At 47.4% G+C, this 14,780-nt stretch overlaps 1 protein-coding gene across 5 annotated transcripts in view; it reads right to left on the reverse strand.

The window, feature by feature from the left end:
* Nucleotides 1-14,780, reverse strand: part of XPNPEP1 (X-prolyl aminopeptidase 1) — a 51,737-nt gene that overhangs the window by 18,934 nt on the left and 18,023 nt on the right. For all 5 annotated transcript variants that reach the window (XM_011232147.3, XM_034663252.1, XM_002925110.4 and 2 more), the window contains 5 exons: nucleotides 7,740-7,803; nucleotides 6,202-6,306; nucleotides 3,844-3,936; nucleotides 3,377-3,520; nucleotides 1,602-1,697 (listed from right to left, as the gene is read on the reverse strand). In XM_011232147.3, coding sequence (XP_011230449.2) covers nucleotides 1,602-1,697; nucleotides 3,377-3,520; nucleotides 3,844-3,936; nucleotides 6,202-6,306; nucleotides 7,740-7,803 — 502 coding nt within the window. The remainder of the gene's footprint in view (nucleotides 1-1,601; nucleotides 1,698-3,376; nucleotides 3,521-3,843; nucleotides 3,937-6,201; nucleotides 6,307-7,739; nucleotides 7,804-14,780) is intronic.

Consider the following 14,780-nt stretch of genomic DNA (forward strand, 5'->3'; position numbering starts at 1 on the left):
GAACTGCCTACAGCCAGTGTCAAGGGGGGTTTGGGGGAGGTCTTTGTACATTTAAGAAACTCCACAGGCCAGCAGAGAGCATAGCTACCTATGGTCCCATAGCTTCCAGCTGCCTGATGCTTGCTCTCCTGAAGAACACAGTATAAAGACGACCCTGGTGAGAAAAGCACTGCCTCTATTTTAGAATAATGGCTTCTCACAGTAAATCAATGAAGCAACATTTTTTACCTATCAGACTAGCACTTTTTTAAAAACGACACTAGCTGGGACTGGTGAGGGTGTGGCAGGACAGGCATATTCATATCCACCATAAACATTTCTGGCAGGTAAATGGCCAAGATGGGTCCAAAGCCCTACCATGCATACACCCTCTAACCCGTAATACCACCCCTAAAAACCAACCACAAATAGAAGAAAATCATCAGAAACCAAAACACAGATTTTGATGCACTAAGATTTTGATGGTAGCATCATAATAAAATCATGATAAAAATCAGAAATAACCCAAAGGTCATCCTTAGGGGAATGGCTAAGTAAATTATGGTATAACCATATGATAGGATATTTATTTTTACTTAAATTATGATTATATATGCTTAGAGTATACAGATACATTGGAAAAATCAAGCTATAAAATTTATATACGCACAGAATATTAACTAATAGTGACTATCTCTGGGTGACAAAATTATTGGTGATTTTTTTTTCTTCTTTTTATTTCCTCTACATTTTCCAGGTTTTCCACAACAGGAATGTGTTTTCTTAAAATCAAAGGGAGAAATTAACTTTATATACATTATTTGCTCTAATGTCAAGGTTGTTAATTAATTAAGGCTATCAATCACTGATACATGACATACATGTCAAGCATCACTGATATCTGACAAAGTTTTGGGGCTGGGGATCGGAAAGACAGGACACTGTGTAGTAGGGTCTCTTTCTCTAGTGAGAAAATAAAAAGATAAGGTAGTGCCTCTTCTCAGTTACCCTGGGTCAAATCCAATCAGAAAACAGAAGACAGAACAGGAAGGTTCAACCAGGTTCCTTCAAGTTCTAGAGGATGACACGGTACTGAACAATTACATAAGGGTTACATAAAGATTCACAAACTGCTACTGTATCAAAGAGGTTGGTGAAAAATTTTCAGCTCCTGAATTTTCTGAGGTAGACGTATTTCTAGAACATGCTCACTGTGAAGAACTTGGGCAACTAGAGGAAAAGTGTAGAGAAAAAAATAATCTCCTATGATGCCACTTCTTCAGCTAGAGAGACACGTGAATGTTGACAGACACAAAATGTTAAGAAGAAATGTCCTTCCTCAGCAGTCACAGTCCTGAAGAAACTGGCCAGAGGTGGACATTACCACTGATTCAACATCAGCCCCTGGATATACTACTACTCTGGGCAAAACCACATTCCTCTCTGCATTCTCTATAATTCTTTCTCCATCCTATTTGGTCTATCATGTACCCATTTGGTGACATAGTCTTTTGTTTACTCCCTGGCCACTCAGAAAGCTGACTGGCCTGAACACACAGATTCCCAGAGGACCAAGGGAGAGACTGGGTGCCACGCCCACACAGTAAAGCCAGAGCTCTTACATGCAATCTCATCCAGGGCAGTGACCACAAACCACACGACGTTCCTCTCAGCCATTTTCAACCGAAGGTCTGCAACCTTGTCCTTCCAGGAGATGCCTGCAAGAAACAAACGTGCTTGCGATCTGGCTCCAGGGACCCACAGGAGCCAAGTGAAAGAACCCATCCCAAACATTGTTAGCCAGCACCACATCTTAGAGGGAGCATGTTAACCTGAGCAAACAGGAGCCCTGGATTCAAGCCTCTGTCCAAGCCTGTTGGCTTTCAAGAGCCCTGATTGCCTCACACACAAAATTAATGCATCTGTTCGTCTAACAAATGTCTGTGAAGTCTCGAGACTTCCCAGGCACAGATATCTGCCAGGCACTGTGCTGGTCACTGCCGTTCCACCTCTGAGCAATACCCAGCCCCTGCCCGCACGGGGCTTACAATCTAGAAGGGAAGACAGACAATTAATCCAGCAACACTGGAACATACTGCCCGGCAGAGAAAACTCAGCCAGTCTAAGAGGCCAGGGGAATATCACCCACCACTTTACGTTCTTGGAGCCCAGAGACTCGTGTCTTGGTGCCAAGACCTAGGAACTCCCTGCCATCTGACTCACTGTGACTACTGCTTCCAAATCACACTTGCCCTGTCAAAGCCAGGGTCTCCCTGCAGCTCTCCAGATGAAACTATAGCCTGAGAGAAGCTCACCCCATCACCACCGCGAACACCACACTCACCTGCCATGAAATGGCACTTACAACTCAGGTTACAACCCCCTGGGAATAGGGTAACCGTCTGCCATACTCACCCAGCACCTGGCACAGTGTCCTAGGCACTCATGTTTGCTAAACAAAAGTCTTAGCCCCAACATTTGCTCTCCCCTCACCTATAAGCAATAGGTCCAAGCCTCTGATTCAGTTAAAAAAAAAATTCAAACCATGCTCATGGAAAATGTTTAGCTGACCCTGGGCCACTCACTGGACCTATCCCCCTCAGTCTGCACCGCGCTCCAGTGAGGGCGTCACAGTGAAAGCAAGCTGGGGGCTGCCCCCACAACCAACACCGCTTTGAAGATCAGCTCGGGAATGCTGTTCAAAACTTGGCAAGAGTCTGGGCTGTAATGCTTTCTTCCCAGGACCCCTCTGGGCAATCTGCCTACATTCCAGACATCCCCCATCCACCTCTCCTCTTCTGTTTCTACCACATGGCTCCCTCTCCTGGCCCCACCTCCCTGGCCTCTTTCTGCATCCCTCGCTGTTCCTTCCATAAATCCACACTTTCAGCTCCCACTAACAGTTCACATTGCTCGCTCGTCACCGACCACTATTACACAGGCCAAAGAAACCCACCCACACCCAAAGCCTCTAAAGCAGAAGGTACCAGATACAGGGTTGGGCGGGGAAGGGGGGGGCGGCTACGAAGGTAAACCTACAAATGCGGGCAGAAGAAAAGGAAACGGAACCTAGAAACCCCCGGGCCCTGTTTCCATATCAGACATGTTAGAGAAGCAGTTACCAACAGTGTGGTAAAACAGCCATCCTAGCAGAGGCCAAAGGTCTGCCCAGAAGAGCGTGGCAAGAATAAATTATGCAAAATAAGTGGCGAAAGGTGGCCACTGTGGAGACAAATAGAGCTGCTGCTTTCATCAAATGCCACACTGTGCCAGCCTGGGGCAAGATCCTGCCATCCGCTCAAGCTCAACTCTGGTACAGAGGACTGGGACGGGGAGAAGGGTGACAGGTGGAGGGGACGATGGCTGGGGGCCCTGTTGGGTGCAGCAGGGTTCTGACCTGTGTAATCCAGGCCTAGTGTGAGGAGGGGCTTGCACGGGCGCTCAGGACGGTCTGTCCAGATTTTGTCCACAAGGTTCTCCTTAACAGGGATGAGGTGGTGGCCTGCACTTCTCAGAACCTTGGCCATCTTCTTCCAGTAATCTGGGGAGAAATACACGTGGCCCAGCCATGCATGAACTGAATGCCGCTTTAGCTGAGGCAGGCAGCAGTGCCTTCTGAGAGGCGATCCTCCCGTGGCCTAGCGCTGGGGGTGTACGATAAGTAACTGTAAAAAGGTTATCTTCACCACCAACAGCCTTCCCCTGCCTCTCTGCCAGGCCTCTTTCCTTCACCTTAACCTTTATCGTGACATCAAGTCATGCTGAGCCCCCAAATGATCCAAGTCCCACAAGGAAACAATGAGTATGGAGAACCATCGAGAATCCAATTCCTCACCCACGCTGGAAGGACTCCAGCTCACTCACCTGTGGGAATGATCAGTGGATCCACACCAACCCTGGATCCTTCAGGAAGTACACTCACCAGCCAATCTTCCTGAGTTGGTGTGTCCTTCAGACCTACAGAGAGAAGAACATGTAAGAAACAATTCCCAATGGACCCCAGCTCACAGTCCTACCCAGAAGGATGCAATTCACCAACATGATGATAACAGGGTCTTATGAAGCGCCTTCTATAAGGTGGATTGGCAGCACTTGGAAAAATCTGAATTTTCCTTAATCCTGGAAGGATGTAAGAAGGGTAAGATGGTGTATTTAAAAGCATATGATGGGGCACCTGGGTAGCACAGCTGGTTGTGTCTGACTCTTGGTTTCAGCTCAGGTCATGATCTCAGATTTGTGGGCTCGAGCCCCACATGGGGCTCTGTGCTCAGCACAGAGTCTGCTTGAGATTCTCTCTCCCTCTCCAACTGCCCCCCCACTCGTGCTCTCCCTCTTTCTAAATAAATTAATTAATTAAAAAAAAAAAAACTATAGGGGTAAGAAGACAAAAAAAAAGAAAAGGCAAGATTTTCATTCGACTCCCGGTAAAAACGGCTTCCTGGGCATCACTGAAACCATGGTACAGGAGTCGTTGCGAAGAACACCTTCTCAGCTTTGGTCACTTTACCACCACTGCGCACGTGATGAGCACTTGGGTGGCGACTGGTGAAGGCGGGGAGCTGGGGACCTCGCTCAAACATCTCACACCAGGTAAGGGAAACATGCCACGGCGCTCTCCCCGCACTGGAAGGCAGGCTGGCAGACAGGAGGCTCCCACTCCTGAACCAGGCCTGACTGGAGGGCTGAACATAAGTCTCAGCAGCAAAGAAATCTTTCCAAAGATGACAAGAGGGCCACAAAGGTCCCGTCACCATCGTCTTTACGATGGCTCCCTGGCTTCCCAATTCCCAAGAGCAAAAAGCCCTTCCCATTTCCAAGACACTAGTCATAGGGCACCAAATAAGCTTCAAGAAAGGAACTGAAGTTATTTTTGATATTCCAGTTTTTCTTTCATTTAAGCCAATACCTTCTACGTTTGGATGTATATTTCTTAACTGATCAGATTTTTACTAAAAAGTTAATGTCTTGGTGAAATAGATCTATATTTAGAGTGAAAGTTCATATATTCTAAAACAGTACTTATCTTTACTGTTTTCCCTACTGACTGCTGATAACCACATAACCACAGAGGGGAAGTTCAAAGGTTTATAAAGAAATGAGCTCATGAATCTCAATTCCAAAAAACTGCCTAAAAGCTGGCACTGAGTTGTTATTTTGCTATTTGATTCTTTGCTATTTTTTTCCAAACCGCTAAAAAGCCACTTACTAACGAAGTTTCTTTTAATGCCCCTAGTATGACTTTTATAGGATGAAGTCATGCTATTATTTCCTAGCAGACAGATATCTGGCAAAATCCTACGGATGAATCACTCCCCAACCAAACCCACCAGAATTTCCCTTCCCCGGAGAAATGCCTGAGGAAAGGGGGGCTTAGGGAAGACACAGTGAAGTAGAGGGGACTTGTAAGGAAGGAGGACTTATCCCCTGGGGCCACTACATACCTACGTGAAAGAACAGCCAGACAGAATTCGCTCCTCTGACACTCTGACCCCCAAAGTGTTGACAGTTGGAGATGTGGGCCCCAAAGAGAGATACCCATACCCCAGGGGTACTGAATGATCCACTGGGGTGCAAGAAGAAAGTATTAAGATGTCTATTTGTATTTATTTTTTTCTAAAAAATAAAGAAATTTATCTTCGCTCACGTTTGAAATGCAGATGGACACCAGTACGTATGTATAAACATATAAACAAGTATACATATAAGTTGAGGGCACATGCGCCATTAACAGAGGCATGCAATCAAAAAGTTTAAAGGCCACAAGCCTGCCCATTTATAACAAACGTCTGCCTCTGTGTGTGCGTGTGCATGTACAAGTGAGAGAAAGAAGGATTGTGTCCCCCAAAAATTCATTTGTTGAAATTATAAGGGTAGAGTTCTAATCTGATAGGATTGGTGGCCCTTTAAGAAGAAAAAGAGAGATCTATCTCTCTGCCAGGTAAGGACACAGTGAGAAGGCGGCCGTCTGTAAATCAGGAGGAGGGCTGTCACCAGAACCTGACTAGGCTGGCACCCTGATCTCAGACTTCCAGCCTTCAGAACTGAGCAAATAAATTTCGGTTGTTTAAGTCTCCTAGTCTACGGTATTTTGTTATGGCAGCCCAAGCAGACCAACACACCCTTGACCTCATCAAAGGGTTAAGATCCAGAAACCCTGAGGAGCTCTAGGGTCGCTTCCCAAAGCTGGCCAACTAAAGTTGGGCTGGCCATGCCTCCACACACCCATCTTCATGAGCGTCCAGTTGCTGTCCATCTGTTTGGCCGCCTGAAGAAAGTAGCGTCCATCCGTCCACATGGCCGCATGCTCTTCCGTGATGATAGCCGTGCCTGGAGCAGGGGAACGAAAGAAAGAGAAAGGTTTCTGAAACCACAAAGAAGCTGCACGCAGCGACAGGAGGCAGGCAAGCACCGTGAGAAGCACCAGCTCCTGTGTGGCCCAGTCTCCCACCACCACTCACTCTAGTGGGACAGATGGGCCTTTGACTCCAGGAAAAACTCTAGGCAAGAGAAGACGATGCCACTGAGAACCAGCAGTGGGTCAAGCTCTGAAGGAAGCAGTCCTCAGGCAGCCCAGGCTGACCGGTCCCAGCACAGTACCCCATCTGCCCAGCACGAGTCAAGGCCAACAGCAGGGGGCTATGCACCTATGGTCAAAACAGCCTCATAGTCAACAAGACAGAGGTGGAAAGGATTCCAGCACAGTGATCACAGCAGTCTGCTCCACCAAATACCCCAAGGGAACTGCTTCACCCTTCCTGAGAGAAACCAAGTGGACTCTAAGTACAGTGACTCACTGGTCACCAGCAGGGAGCTGACGCCTCCCACCCCGACCTGCCCTCGGTTCCTACAGGCCTGGCAGACTGGGGCTTTCGGCAGAGGTGCCAGCCAAAAGCAATCCTGAGGTGCGAAACAACACAAGCACTTATATGAAAGGAAGCAGTTCCTGCCGAGTCTAGCTAGCTTCACAGATGGGAGTCTGAACGGGGGGATCACCCTAACACTCGAAAGCACAACAGTTTTGGAAATGTTCGGGCAGGGCACCAATGCAGCTCAACATTAACCTTTGTTATTCAAACTGAAAGTGAAATTACTGAACCCCAAAGCCACTTAGAGAATTACACAGGATCTGCAAGCTAAGGCAGAGTTTCTGGGGCACTGTTAGTGCCCATTTCTTATCGAGAGTGCTAGTTACACAGGTATTTTCAGTTTCACTGATAGAATTTTCTTTTCTTTTCTTTTCTTTTCTTTTTTTTTTTTAAAGATTTCATTTATTTATTTGACAGAGACAGCAAGAGAGGGAACACAAGCAGGGGGAGTGTGAGAGGGAGAAGCAGGCTTCCTGCCGAGCAGGGAGCCCGATGCGGGGCTCAATCCCGGACCCTGCGATCATGACCTGAGCTGAAGGCAGACGCTTAATGGCTGAGCCACCCAGGCGCCCCAAACACTGATATAATTTTCTGTTATGTATGCTATATTCAATGAAAAGTTCAAAATATTTTTAAATAAAAATGTTTTAAAACTTTACTAGCAAAAAATAAAAATTGAAATAAAATAAGTGAAACTTTAATAGTCAAAGCATCGAGAAAAGGGCCACTAAGAGGTGAACTTGGAGAGCTGGGGGACGCTGGGAGTTCACACCTTTCTGTAGAGGCTCAAGGGGAAGCGTCTGGTATACATTTTCTTTTTGGTTCTATCATAGGCTAAAACTTGGCCTGGTTATTTTTGAGAAGCAAACAAAAGTAAAAAATTTAGCAACTCACCCGCAGAGCCATCAAATCCAGAGACGAAGGCCCGCCGACAGTCACACGGAGCAATGTACTCACTCTGGAAAACAAAAAGGATGATGAAGTGGACCTCGACCGGCCACGTGCTGACCGCACTCCACGTGCTCCGCTGTGTGCAAAGCCCAGCAGGGACACAGAAGCCGGTGAAGCCTTGGCACCTTCGAGGAACAGACAGCCTAGCAGAAAAGTCAAGCTGAACATAAAAAAAAAATTAGCACACACTGCAGAAGACCCTAATTAATTATGGGCTAAAAAAGCTATGCCTGCTAGCCTCTATTTCTTCTTCTGCAGAACAAAGCAAATTAAGACAAAACATAATAAACTGCTCTTTCGTCACTGAGATCTTACTCAAAAAAACAAACCAACAGCCATCCCCCTTCCTCGCCACTGACATTTAGGCATCTGTTATTTTTCTGAAAAGAAAGGCTGAATTTCTGTTTTAGGTGCCAATAATTCTGGGATCTCTTTAGGCATGAGCTTGTTTTTGAACTTCCTGTGTGTGTTCCCCTCCAAGGCAGCGTCATCAATCGCTCCCATGCAGACCCTGTCCCTTCCTATTAGGAAATAAATGGAAACACTCCCTCCAATCCAGGAGACTTCAGAAAAAGAAAATCATGTCCCAACCCAGGTCTTTGCCATCTCCTTGCCTCTAAATGGAAGGGGTTGGAGACTGAAGAACACAGGAGGTCCTCATTCCCATGCAGAGGGTACACAGCCATGGGGTGCCACTTCCACCAACAGCCAGTGAAACACAGCGAGTGAAGTAATCTCCCCAAAGTCACACAAGTAGCAGGGGCAAGCTTTGAACTTGGGCTCTGAAGCACTCTGCCATGCTGCTCCCATATGACACATTATCTCTCATCCTCATAACGACTCTCCAGGATAAGACTACTGGCAAATGAGAAAACTGAAGGGTGAGACAGAATCTTTAAGCAACCTGCCCACTCTCAGGTCAGCAGCAGGGCCAGGACGTGGTAGGCTGGAAACCAGAGCTGCTGCTCCTTCTACTGTTGGCAGGCTTCTCCCGAACTAAAGGGCTCAGCAGGGTTAAGAATGCTGAGGATGGAGAATGGGGCTGCTGGATCAGGGCATTTTTAGGTCAACATGAAGTAGGGGTGAGAGGGCATCCACGTCTCACTCCTGCCCTTCCACCAAGGCAGCTGCAGCCACAGCCTTAAAGCGGCCACAGGACCACTACCCACAGAGATGCCAGAAGGGCCAGCGGAGGGAACCACAACACAGCTCTAGGTCACACCTGCCCTCCAGCAGGTCCCGCTATGTGGTCTGCAACAAGTCACAGCGCATCTCACAGGCTCTGTTCCTCATTTCTAAAACAGGTCCCCTCAGACCGCTGAAAGCAACAGCAGGCACATGTTTTATCCCCAACACATAGAGGAACACTTGATCTTAGCAGTAAGAACAAGAAGAGATGGCCGCCAGCGGCATTGATGAACTGTAGAATTCTTATTTGATTATAACCCAGTAATCACTGGGTGCAGGACTAAAGAAAAAGAAGGCAAAAATGGAGAGCAGAGGAGAGTTCCCACCCTTCTCCAGGAACTGTTGTGAGGAAGAGTAAGTTAATGTTTGAAACAACTCACCAGAAAGCTGAGAGTGCTGCATATATGCAATAGAACAGGTAGTATTAGTTTCCTCCTGATTGATGCAAAAGCAGCCAAGGGGCTGGGGAAACTAAGTCAACAAAAATAACTCTCATACTAAAACTCACAGTATACAATGGAGAAGACACAGGGAACACTCCTGATGGACACGGAGGTTCCCCTGCTTGGGGTTCACCCACCTGTGATGCACAGTGAGGATGCCAGCAAAGAGCTGGCAGGAAAGGTATTGCTTATCTCGGCCCAGCTAGACTCTTCCATGCAGGGACGCAGCTCTCCAGGAATGCCCCACCCCTACCTGGGCAAGCCCGAGAGGAGGCACAAGGCCTCTCAAAGGAGTTGCCTATCAGCAAAAGGCAAAAGGCAGGTTTCTCCAGAGGGAGGTGGAATTAACAGCAGGTGAACATGTTTGGTTTGGGATCCAGACAAGGTCTGGGCAAGAATGTCTAGACATGACCTAAGTAGTCAACATGCCAGGAAGCCGTCACTGACCGAAGCTGTCACCTCCACAGCAACGGGCTAGGCAGAGTCCAGACAAGCACTAGGCCTAGGCCTGCTACTCTTCCCCCAGCTGTGAAGCTGGCGAAACCCAAGAACATTTTCCCCAGGGAACAGAAAAAGGTCTCAAATAAGCCAAAGCCTTAGCATGCTGGGAAAAAGAAACAAGGAAGCAGAGCTATTGGCTTTTTCTACAAAACCACCATTTCTCTCCATCTCTAAGACCAGCACTCAGTCCAGGCCTCCATCATCTCCACCCAGACCAGGGACCCAACAATCCACTGTTCGCACACACTCACAGTGAGCTTTCTCAAATGCCTATATACGCCATGTTAGCATCCTGTCAAAACCCGCCAATAGCTCCCCATCAGACTTAGGATAAAATCCAAACCTCAGCCCAGTCCCCAAGGCACAGCCTGCCTACGCCCTGCTGTCCTCTCAAGAGCTTTCCTCCACTCTCCCAGCCACTCGAGACATTCAAGCCACACCACCTGCTTTCTGCTCTTTGTACTTCCCAAGCTGGTTCCTGCTTCAGGGCCTTTGCACATGCTCTTTCTTGTGCCTATCAAAGGCACTCTGATCGTGGCATGACTAGCTCCTTCTCGTAACTACATTTCAGAACAGACAGCACCTCTGCAGAGGGGCTTGCCTGGACTACCCAAAGTGGTCACCTGGCTGTTACCTCTCTGTATAGCATTTTCTAGATGCTTCTCTTCTTTCTCACATTATAATTGTATTATCCTGCCCCAAAATATAAGTTCCACGAGACTGGGGTATTTATTTTTTTTGTCCCTGTCCCTGGGCCTCTCACAGCATAGGTAACACATATTGGTCCTCAACCATATTATCTGCTGAATAAACAAACAAGTAGAAGGAAAGATGAACCTTTTTCCCTCTACCTAATTAAAACCTGAGCCATCTCTGAAGATGCAGGAAGGGCTACAACCCAAGGAATGCAGGTGGCCTCTAGAAACTGGAAAAGGCAAGGAAATAGATTCTCCCCTGGGGCCCCGAGAAAAAAACATGGCCTTACTGACCCACTGTAGACTCCAGAGCTCTGGAGCTCTAAGAGATAGATGTGTGTTACTGTAAGCCACGGAGTTTGCGGTAATTTGTTACAGCAGCAGTAGGAAACTAATACATTATTCATACCAGAAGGATTGTAACTATGTTTTCAAACTCAAATGTCTTAGGGTACAGGCAAGTAAACTAAACAAGTAAAGCAGGATAAGGAAGTGACTTTTCCAGAGAGCAGCTCTTCTCAGCTCTGATTCCTGTCATGCTAGAATGCCCGCCACATGTTCCCACCCCTCAGTATTTCAGAAGCTAAATATATATATATTCATGAGAGATCACCTAACTTTTAAGCATTGGCATCTAATTCAATCAACATAAATAATACAGAGCCAAATAAAACACATCTACAAATAAGAAAAAAAAAAACAAAAAAAAAAGCCTTAGCCACCTCTCAACACCCAGCTCTAACATGCCCTCTTCCACAAAGCTTTCTGACCCACTCCACTAAGAGAACTCCCACACGTCAGAATTTTTCAGGACCATGCCCTGTCTTAGGTGATGATAACAAAACCCCCTACTCTTGCCAACAACTATATTCCCATCTAGGACTTCCTTTCCCAGGTCCCCATACATCTAGGTGGGGTCACATGACTAGTTCTCACCAATGGAATGTGGGGCCGAGGTGATGTCTGGGTCAGGGACAGTTAAAAAGCAGTGTGGCCTCTCCATACTCCTACCCCTTCCACCAGCTGGAGTAATGGCGACAGAATGGATATCTGAATCACTCTCCTCTTAGTATCACCCACCAACCAAAAACACCCACTCCAGACCACTACATAAACAAGAGACAAGTACCAGGCCACTGAAACTGTAGGATGTGTTACCACAGCTAGCAATACTCTAATTAATACAGTGGATAAAATCAGTCTATGATAAAAATCACTACTCCACCCTACGAGAGAGTCTGTTTAAGAAATACAAAACAGGAAGCCAACTCCAGGAAGAATAGGAGTAGGACAGAGGTTAGGAAAATCTGATTCAAGTCTTCCAGAAGAAGGAACCATAAAAATAGCCAAAAACTCAAGTTGGCAGTCGCCTCTGACAGAACATGACCCTTTGGTTAAACTACGCCCAAGAGCAGAATATGAAGCCTTAAAGATGGGGAGGATAAAGAATCTGGATTTCTAAAAGGCAGTGCTGGCACAGCTCTGGCCCCAACCAATGATTCTCCTGGTTTAGAGCCAGTGGCACCAACGAATCTCAATGTTTCACTTAGATGGTACATGAAAGCATCCAGATTACCAGAAAGAATGGACAATTCCTCACTGTGAAAGTCCCCCTGGGCCCAAATTCATGATTACCACAAGCCTTGCTCTGGGTTTACAAACAACGAACCCTTAGAGTTGCAGAGAACAGCGAGAAGACGACTCCCGGAGTGCCTGGTCCTTGCGCAATTATGCATTTGGGGTGCATTTTCTCTCTAGCACGGAACAGTGTGTGGGTGTGCATATTTGTGTTTTGGAAAGTACACAAAGGACAGAATTCACGATTCCCCTTCATTCTCCAACACCCTCCCTTCCCCCCCGTAGGAGAAATTCCATCAACCCTGAATCTAGTCTGACACGAAACAATTAGGAACAAGAGCCACAGACAACAGCAGCCTCTCTATTACTGAGAAGGCTGCTGCGGCAGGTCACACACAAAGCCAACCCTTGCTCCTTGTCCTCACAGTCCTGGCGAGGGCCCAGAGTCCCACTTAGCCGTCACCCCAACTATGCCCCACCTCGCCAAAGGAACTGAAACAAGGAACTCAGGACTTCTCAATTGTTTCTCTGGATGACATCACGAATCCTCCCAGGTTCCAACCTTCCCAAGCCCCTCTGCCATCTGCCTGTAAAGTCCACACTCAATCTGTGTTCTACCGCTTCTCCTCAAATCCTTCCCCTCTTCTCTGCTCAAGGCCGGCATCAAGTCCAAGCCCTCCATACCCGGACTCCAAGATGCTGCAATGGTCTCCCAATGGCTTCTCAGTTCCCAGTACGTCCCTTCTCCAATTCACACTAACCATTACTACTTTGATTGATCATGTCACCCTCTTGTTCAAAAGCCCTCAGTGGGTCCCGTAACTATCTGAAAAAAAACTTAATTCCTGACTCTCAGCTTCCTCATCCAGGGAGAAGCCATCCAATTCTAATATGCTGGGATCATGAGCAGGGGATGAAGAGCTGGGGAGAGCCTGGAATATCCCCTGTGCTTCGGTCAGTCTCACTGCCGTGCCCCCAGTTTAACAAAGAACTGCTCTGGGCATATTAGGCCCAAATCAGGGTATCAGATTAGAAACAGCTTTATAATGACACACACAGACCAAAAAAAAACAAAAAAACACAACTCACAAACAGCACCCAGAACCACGAATATCAAAATAAACTTGGCTTATCTTGGCTACAAGGACATCCCCTACCAGTAAACATATAGATTGTATCCTAACTCCAGGCAGAAGAATACAAACTGAAATCCCAACCCACCCTTAACCAGAAACTTTGAACTTTAATTCAAATAACATTCACAGTCCAGCCTTTCCTACACCGAGGCCTCCCCCGGAGGTGAAGGCTCACCAATGAAGCAGAACCGTAAGGAGTCTTCGACTGGGACGTCGCAACAGGCTGTGTGACCCTCTTGGAGGAGAGACCCGATTTCACACGACGCTGTGCTAGGGGACTGTGATGGTGAATTTTCTGTCACCTTGACTGGGTTAAGGCATCCCCAGATAGCTAGCTGGTAAAACAGTATTTCTGGCTATTTCTGTGAGGTGGTTTGTGGAAGAGACAACATCTGAATCAGCAGACTAAAGACGGCCCAACGTGTTCAGCATCCCATCCACTGAAGGTCTGAATGGAACAAAAGTAGAGAGGAAAGTCAAATTTGCTCTCTCATTCGAGCTGAGACATCTGTCTGCTTCTGCCCTCAGAAATCAGCATTCCTGGTTCTCAGGCCTTTAACTCAGACAGGGACACATGCCATTGGTGCTGTCTGCAAGCTGGAGAGCCAGGAACACTGGTGGTATAGTTCTAGTTCAAACTCTAAGGTCTAAGAACCAGGGGAGCTAATGTGGGAGCCCATCCCTCAGGATAAGGGCTCTACGTAGATATCTCTATATATTCTACTGGTTCTGTCTCTCTGGAGAACCCGGACCAAGGCAGGGACTTAGAGAAGACCCTACACCAATTGCTATATAATGTGTTCCCACCACAGGATCCACCATCCTGCTCAATATTGAGATAAAACAGCTGCAATCAAATCAGTCCAGGGCAACCACCTGGTGCTTGAAAGGCAGAAAATGAAAACCACCGGTACATCGGCACAGAATCCACATGACATGAAGCCCAAGTCCAAAGGCTAAAGCCTGGCCCTGGCAGGAGGCAGGGGGGAAAAGAAGGATTTCCTCAGGGACAAGGCTAGAGACGGTCCTTCTTAAATGCTGGGGTGCCTGTTACCTAGACCTCCCACCGTGCCTCAGCCCAGGCTGTGCCGGCCAACCTACGTATTCATCTAGTCCTCAACCACGATCAGACTCTGGTGCCTGCGAAGGTGGGCAATCTTGTCCGTCTATCCCAGAGAACAGAGGTGAGTGGAAGAATTGTTACCACCCCCACCCTAAACCGTACCCACCTCCCCCCACCTCACCACCGCCTACTCAAATCTAACAGTAATGTACCCCGCCACCCTGGCTTCCTCACATGCCACAACCCCCGCTCCAGCCACATGTGCTACTTCTCTGATACTCCTCTCTCACATTCTCTCGCCTCCCCTTCACCCACTTTTACACGCAGAACCCTCGTCTTCAGCGGCTTTTCCTCTCCACATAAGGATCTCCCTTTCCTCT

Source organism: Ailuropoda melanoleuca, chromosome 6, assembly GCF_002007445.2.
Source record: "Ailuropoda melanoleuca isolate Jingjing chromosome 6, ASM200744v2, whole genome shotgun sequence".
In the NCBI taxonomy this organism is placed as follows: Eukaryota; Metazoa; Chordata; class Mammalia; order Carnivora; family Ursidae; genus Ailuropoda; species Ailuropoda melanoleuca.